Source organism: Sinocyclocheilus anshuiensis, unplaced genomic scaffold (assembly GCF_001515605.1).
Source record: "Sinocyclocheilus anshuiensis isolate Anshui unplaced genomic scaffold, SAMN03320099.WGS_v1.1 scaffold51, whole genome shotgun sequence".
In the NCBI taxonomy this organism is placed as follows: Eukaryota; Metazoa; Chordata; class Actinopteri; order Cypriniformes; family Cyprinidae; genus Sinocyclocheilus; species Sinocyclocheilus anshuiensis.
The window spans coordinates 1,033,677-1,046,187 of NW_015548296.1; the positions used below are offsets into that span (position 1 = coordinate 1,033,677).

General features: G+C 40.8%; 1 protein-coding gene across 1 annotated transcript in view; it reads right to left on the reverse strand.

Annotated features, from left to right (window-relative positions):
- LOC107656011 (forkhead box protein P4-like) overlaps nucleotides 1-12,511 on the reverse strand; it is a 130,506-nt gene that overhangs the window by 60,865 nt on the left and 57,130 nt on the right. Inside the window, 1 exon segment of the mRNA XM_016443660.1 lies at nucleotides 2,363-2,452. Within this exon segment, the coding sequence (XP_016299146.1) occupies nucleotides 2,363-2,452 (90 nt within the window).

Consider the following 12,511-nt stretch of genomic DNA (forward strand, 5'->3'; position numbering starts at 1 on the left):
AGAAGAGTGGCAATCTATCATTCTTTAGCCCTGACTGTCCCAAAATAAAAACAAAGAATATTAAGCGAGAACGAGAGACAGCCAAATAATTCATATTAGGGAAGAACCTATTGGTCACAGCCAAGGTTCTGGAAGATTCAGACAAAAACCTCTGTAATGTAACTTCTGCCGTCTTTGTCAGTGATGAAGAGGGAAAAATCTAATTATCAGGCACCAAAAGATTTCTTTGTTCATCACACTGCATTCACATTTTCAAAAAGACACTGCAAGGAGTTAACCCGACTGGCGGCCATTTTCTGTCAGGCTACATTTTTTGACTAGGTTAAATGACTTCCATGCCCTGCTTTCCCTGCTATTGGACAACAGCTTCAAACACCCTGCTGAACCTGAGGCATTTTAGAAATTATAAAAAAAAACAAAAAAACATTTGAAATGAGACCCTGAGAGTTAAAAGAGAGGTGGTATAACAGTAAGAGTCACTTGATGGCTAGCTGTCGAACAGCTGAAGGCCTTTTCGTAAAAGCATAAGTGGTATGACGCGTCACTACAAAAAAAATCCAGTCCTCCAACATGACTCGTAAATCTACACACCAGACATTTATCTTGTTTCAGAGTCAAGAGTAATGGAAACACTCTGCAGTGAGACAAACAAGGGCCGGTTTGCAGTCCTTTAAACTCTACAGCAGAACTCAGAATGTACAGAGAGTGTGGCAGGGAAGGGTCGGGGTTGAGGGTTGATGCCCTGGAGCAGTGGATGAGGAAGTGATACTACAAAGCAGAATCTCATGGGCTCACCTTTATCAGTATTCAGGGTGGCCTTGTGCGGAGTTGGGAAAGACTTCTCCCTAGAAGCCCAAACAAAAAGCCTCACCTGCGGCTCTGCTGAGGGTCATGGGTCGACAGAGGTCTATAGAGTTCATTAGTACACATCAAATCATGGTGTGTGAACACTGCTTTATAACATCCAGCCTGAGAACACAGTAGTCTATAAGTTCTGTAACTACTTTTAGAGCGAAAATGTGATCAACTCTTGTGTAAAACTGCACCAAAAGACACTTCTGATCCCTAGATATGTTTAGAGCCCTTTTCAGTGCAAGTCCTGTCTTCAAAAGCGTGAAATGAAACTAATATCACAAGTCTTCTAAACAAACTGCATGTTTTCAGATATCATTCATGTCTGTAGCCTAAACAATATGGGACGAGTTACGTACTGAAGTTTAATTAATACTTGAAGGGAAAGATAATCCAAAAATGAAAACAGTGTTGTTTTCAAACCTGTATCACTTTCTTTCATCTGTGGAACACAAGAGATGATATTCTGAAGAAAGAGGCTTTTATTTTATATTTTTTTTAAAAAGGACATTTTTTTTCGTTTTTTTTTTTATCTTCTTTTGGTTCCACAGAGGACAGTAAGTACATTTTTATGTAAATGATCATTTTAAGTGAGCTATCCCCTAAGTATAAGCAATGGTAAAAGTGATGCTTGCTTTATCAAACACCACAATTTAAACAGGAAAGGAGCGAAACCTGTTCAATAAGCCACATCAATCATCAAAAGGTCCATCGACAAAAAAGCAACTAGTGGAAAAAAGGGACTCTGATAAAAATGTTCCCTTGATTTTCCTCTTCTTGACTTTTCTTTAGCTCAACGAGCACACCGAAGCAAACTTCAGCCCAGGGTTCAATCTAATTAGTGTGGTTTGTTAATTAAATGAGTGCGCCACTAACGAGGTAACCTGCTGTTCCTTGATAATGTTAATTACCCTGAAGGGAAAACCTCTCAACACGGTCATTTAAACTGTCAGCTAGCATTCCTCCTGGATTATTGATGATTTGAAAACTCTGGGTGGCTCTCACACACCCCTTTTTCACGTTCATTCACTTGCACTCTCTACTTTTCGCCTCTGAGCTTGTATTGACTGCATCCACCCCTTTTCCTGCTCCTTATTAGGGGTTGCCTTGTTTGTCTTCCTCTCTCCTCCATCTCTATCAGGCTAAATAATAGTGCACCCTAATCTGTAGCTATATGCCAGTCTGTGTTAGTTTTACAACTGTGTTTACAGGAAGAAACATGTTTCATGACTGTGATAGCACAGTTTTACTCTGCTATAAACATGTGAGTGTGTTTTGTCACATTTGACGAGTGTGCTAAAGCAGGCAGTTACCACCACTGGCCCAATTCAACGTGGCAGGCTTGAAGACTGCATATCTTTCAGACAGCAAGAAACACCAAGATAAAGCATGCACACTGGAGAAGAAAAGGACAAAAACATGATTTATTTATTAATATGCTTGCATCTGTTTGTTAATGGTATGAGCCTGTATCTATATGTTTGTAAATCTGAGTGTGTGGCACTCGTACCTGCACAGGGCTCTGTTTGATCTCGTTGCTGCTGGGGGAGTTGAGTCCTGTGGCCTGCTGGAGGATGAACTGGCGTGCTGCCTGGAGGGCCTGTGGACACGAGAAACAGGGACAACACAGCGGTGAGCACCACACATACACACACCTTTACACTCTGCTTAAATTTCCTCAAAATCACAGGAGAGATACATTTAGCACTGCACGGTGGGCCCCACCTGTTCGCCAACCTGAGTGTGTGGGGCCCCCTCCTGTACAGAGCCAGAAAGGGGCCTTGCTTTCTCCTCAGAATAATAGAGGAAAAATACAATTCTGTAACTCTACCGTACCCTTTATTCTTTTCTTTCACACTCTCTCAGATCATCTGTCCACTGTGCTGCCTGCTATTTGGTTTGCTACCCTACAAACAGACGAAGGCAATATTTTTTAGACTGCACCCGCACAGGATCTTTGGTCCAATGGCAAAATGTGCCTCTCAAAACAAAAACACCAGGCAACAGTAAATCAGTGGGCAAACAGCTTTTTGAAGAGCACCATCAGGATGCACATTTGCTTCCTGGCCCTGAAGAGAGAGAGGAAGGTTACATAGTAAATATTGATTTATGAAAAGATGGAGGGGGGTGAAAAGCCCTCTTTAAAAAAAAAAAGAAAAAAGACCTGACACCAAACAGAAATCCTAAGAGTCATACTCTGATGCATATGCTAACCAAAAAAAGGGTCCTAGACTGAAAAGTTTTAGACATTTTCAGCCAGCTTTAATAGTTCACCCAGCTGTAAACCCACTTTGAAGGCAACTCTATGGTTTAATTCACTGTCATTAAAGGGATAGTTCACCCAGAAATGACCATTGTCATCACTGATTCATCCTCATGTTGGGATATAGCACCATAAATGTAGCATAAAAGTGGTCCATACAATTCATCTTCATCACGTCTTTTCAAGTCATGCAACAGCTTTGTGTGAAGAACAAACAAAAAAGTGAATAGGCCTAGTTTTTAACTGAAAATTACATTTAAAATACATTAAAATAGAAAACATTATAATAATAATAATTCACACTATTACTGTTTTTACTTAGCTTTTTAAAATCAAAATCACTTGGTAAGCATAAAAAAACAACATAAAAAAAATAAAGACCCCAAACTTTTGAGTGTCAGTGTATGAATATTGTGAGAATTAGTGGTATTTTGTGTCAAACCTAAATTAGATTTTAGAGCTTAAAAAAAAAATAGTATAGACCAATTTTCTTTTTTTTTTAAGCTTGACAATGCCTGGTCACTTTCTGCTATTGTTGGAGGGGAAAAGCAGCATGCATATTCATAAGAAAGTTTTACAGAAGACAGTAAGTCTTATGAGTTAAGTAAATGAAGACAGAATTTTCATTTTTGGGTGAACTATCCCTTTAAAACATGGTCACTTAGCACTGATCTGATATCAGTAAGACTGTTAGTGCTAATAGCCATTATATCAATTGCAGAAGTACTTACTGGCTACATGTGTGGGAGGGTGTATTACAAAGCCCAGTCCAGGACCCTCTAAATAAATGGTGCCAATCCTTTTAAGAGAGATACACCTTTGTCTTTTTTATTGTAGAGGGGGTGGTGGCGGGTTTAGAGAGAGAGGGGGCCAAAAAAGGCTAGAGGCTCCCAATACAATCGGCAAATGAGAGAGAGAACATGCAGTGGTCGGTGTGATGAAAATCATCTGCATCAAGAGCACTTGCTACTTTTGCTGAGGTCGCAATTGAGCACCATGCACACACACACACACACACACACACACACACACACACACACGTCTGTGAACACACGCACATGCTGTGCAGGAACCCCACAATCCCCCTCCATCTGCGCACATGACCTCAGCGGAGGGCTGGATAAGCTAAAGTGACCGGCAGCACCTCCCAGCTATGACTAGCTTTGAGAATATACACTCTACTGATGGCATGTGGTGTGAATTACTTCTTACAGACACGCACACACACACAACCACTGACAACTTGGACCAGATGGTTGTCTGGCAACAATGATCAACAATTGAACAAAACTGCCGCACTGATTACCACTTTAATAAACTCTTCTTTGATTTTCATAAATGCCACAATTATTTGGATTAAATGGTAGCTGTTTAGTGCACACATTTAATCCAAAGCAATTTACAGTGCACTAATTTAATGCACAGCCCCTTCTGGAACTACCAGAGGTTAAGTGCCTTGCTCAGGGGTGCAATAGTGATAGATTGTGATATCAGTCATTTGGCAGTGACTGGGTCACCCCTAAATAGGACCACCCCTAAATTTGTGTTTCCAGTACAGCCTTAACTATTAAGCTAAAACCACCTTAGATTTGTCTCATGCTTTCTTTCATGGACCATCATTTACTCACCCTCATGTAATTTCAACCCTATATTTGTTTTCTTGTGAAAGACAAAAGACGCCGAGCTGAATGTCGAAGTAGCTCTTTTTCCATACGATGAAAAAACACCATTAAAGCACATGACTTATTTTCTTACTTTCATAAAAGTGTTTTATAATGACAAAAATAAAGAAAAAACATACAAGTAACATAAAAGCAATGGAAATTTATCAAACGGCTTTAGAAGACTTGGAATATAATACATAAAGTGTATATTAAAGCCCACGCTTTCATGATATTTTAATGTTTTTGTAATTTATGCCATTATAAATTACTTTCAGGAACTTTTATTATGTTTTTTTTCTTTCATTTTTGCCATTATAAATCACTTTTTGGTGTCTGTTTTGCACTGAAAAGAAAATTGAAAAGAAATTTGGAAAGACAATACAGTATGTGAGGAAAAGACAGGGATTTGAAATATTAGAAGACCTGGAATGTAGTACACAAATTGTATGGACCATTTTACAATACTTTTATATTAATTATTTTTTCTATTTTTGCCTTTTTGGAGCTTGTTTTCATTGCATGGAAACGAGCTGCTTGGATATTCTAAAATCTCATTTTGTGCTGCACTGAAAAAAAAAAGTAATATTATGAGTTTGGAATGAAATAGGGGAGAGAAAAAAAAAATCATAATTTTTGGGTGAACTATTCCTTTAAGGAGAAAGGCACAATACCTAGTGATGAACAAGTGGTCAGTACGGCTGGTCTTAATCATGATGCACTGAGCTCAGCAGCGGGACCGGAGACTGGCGGCACTAAATGGACCCAGAATGAGAGTGTCTGGGGCGGCGAGTCTCTCTGAGCAACAGGGGAGAGGCTCCGTTCTGTGGCTGGAGAATCTATTGAGTCTGACTTGCCAATTTTATTGCTTTCACGAACAGTGGAGTTTAAAAAAAAGATTTGGAGTACAAACAGGGGGAAAAAATGCTTTATAACTTCCATCCATACATCTAAGCAGGGAGTGAAAAACACATCCAGATTTCAAACGTGAACATGAGTTGCTTCTTTCTTCTCGCTCACCTACTTTCATCTTATCTCTCTCTCTCCCAAAGCCTTGTGGCATTCGCTGGTGAGTGCTGCACCTTTAAAGAAAATATGAGGGAGGCCGCGGATGGCCGGGTCCAACAACAGTTCCATTGTGCTGTTGAGTTAGACAGGTTTTATTGCAGTGTAGGGAGATTTAGGAGGGGAGCTCCCTCTTCTTCTTTATTTTCCCCCTCTTTCTTTTCCTTTTTTCTCGTGGCTCTCACCCTCCCCTCTTTAACGGGCTTCAGAAAAAATGGCTGACAACTGGGTTTCTTTTCTTTTTGCAGGAGAGAGGGAAGGAGGGGGGCCCGCGGGTGAGGATCCATTATGGGAAAATAACAGGGGAAGAATTCGTTTTGGCATACGCACGTAGTACGACTCGCTCTCGTTCTCGCAAAGTTGTGACAGTTGTGACAGTTGCGTCCGCGCGCAGACGTGCCCGCGTCCAATAATAATACACCCCATGAAAGTTTGAGCCGCTCTAGGACGGACGTTCCAAAACAACGTGGTAAAACACACAAACAGGGGTGATTGCACACCTCTTTCCTGGATGTCCCAGCTTCTATTCATTACGCTCAGGTTGCTTAAGTAAACACGACTGGGAGGTGATGAATCAGAGCCCTAATCCGCCTGTGTTTGTGGGAGTGAGCATGAGGGAGAGGGCAGAACGCGGGCACTCCCTCGCTTTTTCTCTCTCTCCTGTAAATCTAAACAGTGAAGTCGGCTCCTCTGCGGACAGGTGGGCACCATATGCTGGAATGATCCATCATCGCTGACAGAGAACCATTGTTGACGCCTGCAACGTCCCCCTGCAGCCGCCCCCGTAGAAAAACAGAGCCCACGGTGGGCCGTCCATGGATGTGGGTGGGTGGGTGGACGGCGGCGGAGTGGTGGGGGGGCCAGGGTGGCACGAAGGGTCAGAGGGAATCATGTTACTGAACTTGGCGGATCCAGAGCTGAAGACAGACTGAATCTGCCACTGTATGCTGAGAGAAGCTCAGGAGACACTGATGGAGATGGCAGGAAGTAAGGAACAAAGTGTAGTCCTTTACAAAAGACTAACATAGAGGCAAAAATAAATAAATAAATTGAAATGAAACTGGGAAAAGAGAAGAGAAATACAAATTTTGTCAAAGTAAGAGCATATATAAATAAATGTGAACAGAAATTAGGTTTCAGAAGAATCTGATGAAAATTACTTGAAAAAAATATGAAAATCTCTGACTAAATCTGATCATAGTGTGAGATGTCATCTCTTTCGAAACATAAAATACATAAAACATAAAAATATAAAAATAATTCAAAAATATAAATGACAATTTGATCTCACTGCTGCTTTACAGTTTCTCAAGAATTCCCATGAATGATTATTGGGGTATTTTTCTTAAAACAATAAATAAAATATAAATAATAAAAATACTCAAAACTATTCCAAAAATATGATTAAAACTACACAAAAACACGTGAGATTACTGAGAGTTTAACCAGTCTTTTTTCTGAGAAAAAGTTTCAATTGTTGTCTGTTTAATGTCTTTGCATTCTATGCGAAACATTTGAGATCTCTAATAGATGTAATTTGTCTTTCCTATTGGCCTGTCCACATCAACTTTATGAAACAGATCTTGCTGCTGGCCACACTCGACCAATCAAACCCCCACCTCGGTGCTGACCTCTAATCAGAGTTAGATATGATGTGCAGTTATTTATAGTTGGCTAGTGAGGACCCTTTTAGAAGAGGTCAACGAAGTAACAGTGGTGGCCTCCTTTAGGGCTGCGGCGCTGCGTTTTTAATTCATTCTTAAATAAACCCGTCAACATGCTCCACTTGCACTCTGGCTTCTACTGCCAAATGGCATATTTACCCGTACTCGAAGCTGCTTTGGGGTATTATGTCACACACTGTGACTTGACACAACAATGTTTTTGTCCTAACTTCTTCACAAAAAAAAAAAAAAAGAGACATGATGAGATGAGAAAACAAAAAGCAACAAGTGTCACAAAAGCTCAGGAGACCTAATGGAGTTGATTTTAAGTATCAAACTTTACCTCAGATATTTCTACTAAAATTCCTTAGGATAAATTGAACAAATCAGATCACTAAAAGAAGCACATATATGGAAATGAATTGATGAGAAATTTTAATACTGAAAATCATTGATTTTGTTACACAGGAGAAAAATCTGAGCTTTCCATATCTCATTGCGGTGTAGGAGAAACAACTGAGATATTAAAGAGATTATTATTTCCTATGCATTATTATAAACAAAAAAGACACAATATCTAACAAATTTTAGTGTCTCAGTGCCTCGTAGTGAAATTTTAGACTAAACGTAAATAGGTGAGGTCACTTTTCTATTAAAACGAAGAAAAAAAAAAAGCTTTTCAAATGTACTCTGTAATTTGTTCACACTGTTTAGGAAAGCAACAGGGTGTGCTCTTCTGAGTAATGTTACCTACCTCATGCTACAACCACACACACAGACAGATGTGGTCAGACGCTCTACAAACAAACCCAAACATGCCACAAAAAGTCTATTTTAAGGGTGTGAAGACAGAATATATTTCCAATTTACAAAATGGCAGTTCATAAATAACAAGCCAAAGCTGATTTTCCCCTCACTCAACATCAACGGTGTTTAAGGCGGGACTGGAATGTGAACATTGCTACAAAAAAAACAAAACAAACAAAAACATCCTGTGTTGCACCAAGGGGAAAAAAGAACCAAACTTAACCTTCTTTCAGCGGTACAAACCGGGAGGACTTGTTACACTCGGGTGCTTTTGTTCAGCATGCACCCTGCTTGATAGCCACCTCCAAATCAGGAGTGGAGAGAGGAAGACAAAGGCGCCCTTTTTTTCCCCAACCGGTGCCATTCAACCTTAAAGGAAAAGTAAAGCTATTCCAAAAGCTGCTTCTTTTGAGGTTCAGGCTTGATCCTCCTGGAATTAGGAAGTTCAGCTTTCTCCTTGTAATGTGTCTAAAAATGAAGACTTGAGCTGTTTCTGTTTGCTTGCATTGGATAAGAGAAACAGAAGAAGAAGAGGGGGGCGAGATGAAAGAAAAGTTACACAGATGTAATGCAAGCTGGCATCCAAAACGTCACTCATGTGAGGGATTTGGCAAAAATAATCATACCTGCTTATACAACCTCTTCAAATTCTGAGTAACTACAGGCGCACAATGCGCCCGGCTCCTTTCCTTTCGCCACTCCTGACGGCAGCTGCTTTATTACTCACGAGTGTGACAACTTGTGGGATTGCTTTGTATCTGAATGGCATATTTACGTGAAGCGTGGCTTTTGGTAGCGGTTGCTTGTAATGTATCAAATGCATCACTGTCAGCTGCCAGAGGAATCTACCACCGCAGATGTGTTTGTCCACACGATCGAAAGCGTTACGCACCGTCGCTTATGGAGTGTTGGCCTGGCCAGTATGAACTTAACTTTCCAGAGAGACTATCCGCACCAATAATTACTAACGGATGAATTATTGTTTGCCTGAGAACCAGACTTGCTCTATTTTAATGCTGGAACGCTCCAACGCAGCTGGTGACCAAATGAGCTTCGTCTACAGCGGCTTCAGGCAGACATACTGGGCCTGTTAGCAGCTGTCCACCCTGGGCTATGGGATGAGGTGTGGGTTGTTCGACGGGATCGGGTTTACAGGCCCGGGCCAAGGTTTCGTAGATCTTAACTTGGTCCCCATGACTCATTACAGTCGTAGCCTGCAGAGCTGTCCAATTTCACGGTGGGTTACAAATAAACTGCACTTCTGACCATATTTCTCTCCTTTTTTCCCCCCTCTCACTCCTTTTTGGCCCAAGCTGGATTTAATTTGCCACTTCCTGTTCCATCGTGCGGTTCGCAGTCACTCGTCACATTTGGTTTTGTTCAGATCCATTAAAACACGCATCTGAAAATGGCAAAATCGAGTGAATTATTCAATGCCGAAATCATCTAAAAACACCCGCCGCTGTCCCTTTTTGCCATTTAATGTAATGTTTCCACAATATAAAGGCTACGGCGAAACCTTTAAATTTAAATGGCTACAGCAGACTCCCATCGGCCATTAAAATGAGGAAAGGGTGAATTGGAGCCAAGGCAATAAAAAAAATAAAACTTAGGGAGGAAAAAACTTCAAAATATGCTGTAATGTTTGAAAAGCCTGACCGCTTTGGTTTTTTTCACTTCCTATTTTTCACAAAGGGGACCTGTTTGAAACTTGCTGCCTCTGCTGGTTTCCAGATGTGCGTTGCTCACCTCTAAGTCCCCAAAAATGTTAAAACAAAAAGCCTGCTGGAAAAAAAGCAAATATGAGCTGCAACACGATAGCAGCAGCAGCGTCAGAGAGATCAGAGAGATTTTGTTTTTGAAAACTGTGAAAAAGTTTTCGCGGATTGTATGGCTGTTGAACTCATTAGGGGAAGGCGAATGGTGAAAGAGGCTCAAATGAGCTCATATGTACCTGGTGTCTCTCTCGGCAGTAACTTATCCCCATGTCCCATACTGAAAGAGCGAAAGAGGAAGTGTAATTCACTATGGCTGGGCTCTCTGGGCATCATTACCTCGTTGTTGGCACCGTGAGCTCACTTTGTAGTGCTGAGGGCCACAACATTAGTGTGAGTTCAACACTGAGACAGCTCGGAGAAAGAAAGAGAGAGAGAGAGCTCTGAGAGTTCAGGATACGGGTCGTCTCGAAATCCTCCAGCCTCGGCAGCCACACAGCCGGCTAACTGATGGCAATTGCACGGCAGTTTTGCTGTGGTTTTCTTAACACCGCCCTTCTGGCAGTCAAACAAAGTTCTACTTGATAGGGTTTCAACCTCTCTCTGCTGTGCGGACTGCAAAAACTAATAAGCAAAAATGGACTTTCAAGGTCTTGTCGTATTTGAGAGCTTTTCAAGATCTTAGAGCTGGTCTGCAGGGACGGTTCGGGGCAATACGAAGGTGTTGGAGTTCAATGTGAGTCACCGCTTTAGTGACCTAGCCCAATGGGACACCGTCCAAAACCATCCTCCTACAAACACATGCTAAACAGACTGACCATGATGAGGATAGCACTAACTGGCAGCAGGGTTTCCCGTACAAACCAGACATATGGGACGCATTTCTTTGTTATTATTAATAAAGAAAAAAATTAATAATACGCGCTCAGGATGTTGCCAAAACCAAGTTAGCTAGAAGAAAAGACACATGCGGTGTATTGTTAAAACAGAAGAGCACTCAAAACCGCTTGCTTGGAGAATAACTAAGAAAAATAAAGGTCAAGTTTTTTGTTTGATTTTGATTTCATACCTGGTAGTGGCTAAAGTGATACTGATCTTCAGAAAATAACCAGAAAGAACATACAGCATATAGAAAGTTTCTGCCATATGTGTTTAAACGGGAGTGGGGAGGTTTGAAGATGAGTTAGGAGGGAATAAATCGTACCGAGTGCTATGAGGCCTCATCTCGTGTCTTTAAGCACAAATGCTGATGGCGAAAAGGAAGCAACTACTGTAGTGTCCTTTCCCAAAACTCAAAATCTTCTACAACGATGCACCACGTGAATACAATAAAGCAAACATGCTTTCTTTCGGCAAACCTTTAACAAAACCAAACCAGCTGCAGGTTTCACATGTTCTTCATCAATATTCAATTACATCAGTAGCATCAATCTGCGTCGCTCGGCACAATGCAGCCTTCATCTCGCTTCTATCCCCACCCTTGGCTATTAAGGAGAAGAAAAATAGAAACCAACATTCTCTCTCTTCTCTACCCCGACGCCTCTCCCTGTTGACTTTAGTCTCTTTTTAAGATGGCAAACACAAAGAGCAAGCGGAGGCAAGCTAATTAGCAACACTTAAAAAGGGATCTGGCTTCATTGTTTGCAGTCCCTCTCCCTCACCCTCACCAGTTACCAGGGCAACAACTTTGAGAGTGGCGCTGTGCATATTTCTTTTACTTTTTTCTTCATCTTCTTTTTGTTTCCCCTGGGGGTTCTCCATTTTTTGGAGCCTGGAGAGGGCCGTTGGGAGGACAGAGATGTAGAGCGGAGGGGTCTCTTATCCCAAGCACAGAGCAGGGGGTTCTGGGATGGCGTAAGGTTAGGCCTCTGCATTACACAGCACAATACAGAGAGTTCTAAGTGGGCATTGAAGGCAAGGAAATTGGGCTTAGTAAGTACGTAAGTGTGTGTGTGTGTTTGTATTCACCATGGTTAAAGGAATAGTTCACCTGTATCAAAACCATATGACTTTCTCTTTCAGTAGAACCAAAAATAAGGTATTTTGAAGAACGTCCAAGCTGCTTTTTTCCATAAAATGGAAACATATTTTGACCAGGTGCTCCAAAAAGCCATTCTGCTCATTTGCATATTTAAATGTATCATGTAATATTTGGTTTGAAAATGTGCAAGATTTTCAGTCAATAATGACTTGAATTTTAGGCTACTCCTAACATAAAACCCATTATGTAGATGCGTGCTCATCAAGGCTGCATTTATTTGATCGAAAATACAGTAAAAAATACAAATATTTTGAAGTATTATTACAATTCAAAATAATGGTTTTCTATTTGAATAAATTTTAAAATGTAATTTATTTATGTGACGGTAAAGCTGGATTTGCAGCATCATTACTCCAGCCATTTTTAATATGCTGATTTGGTGCTCAAGAAACATTTCTTATTATTAATGTTGAAAATTCTTGTTCTACTTAACATTTTGTGGA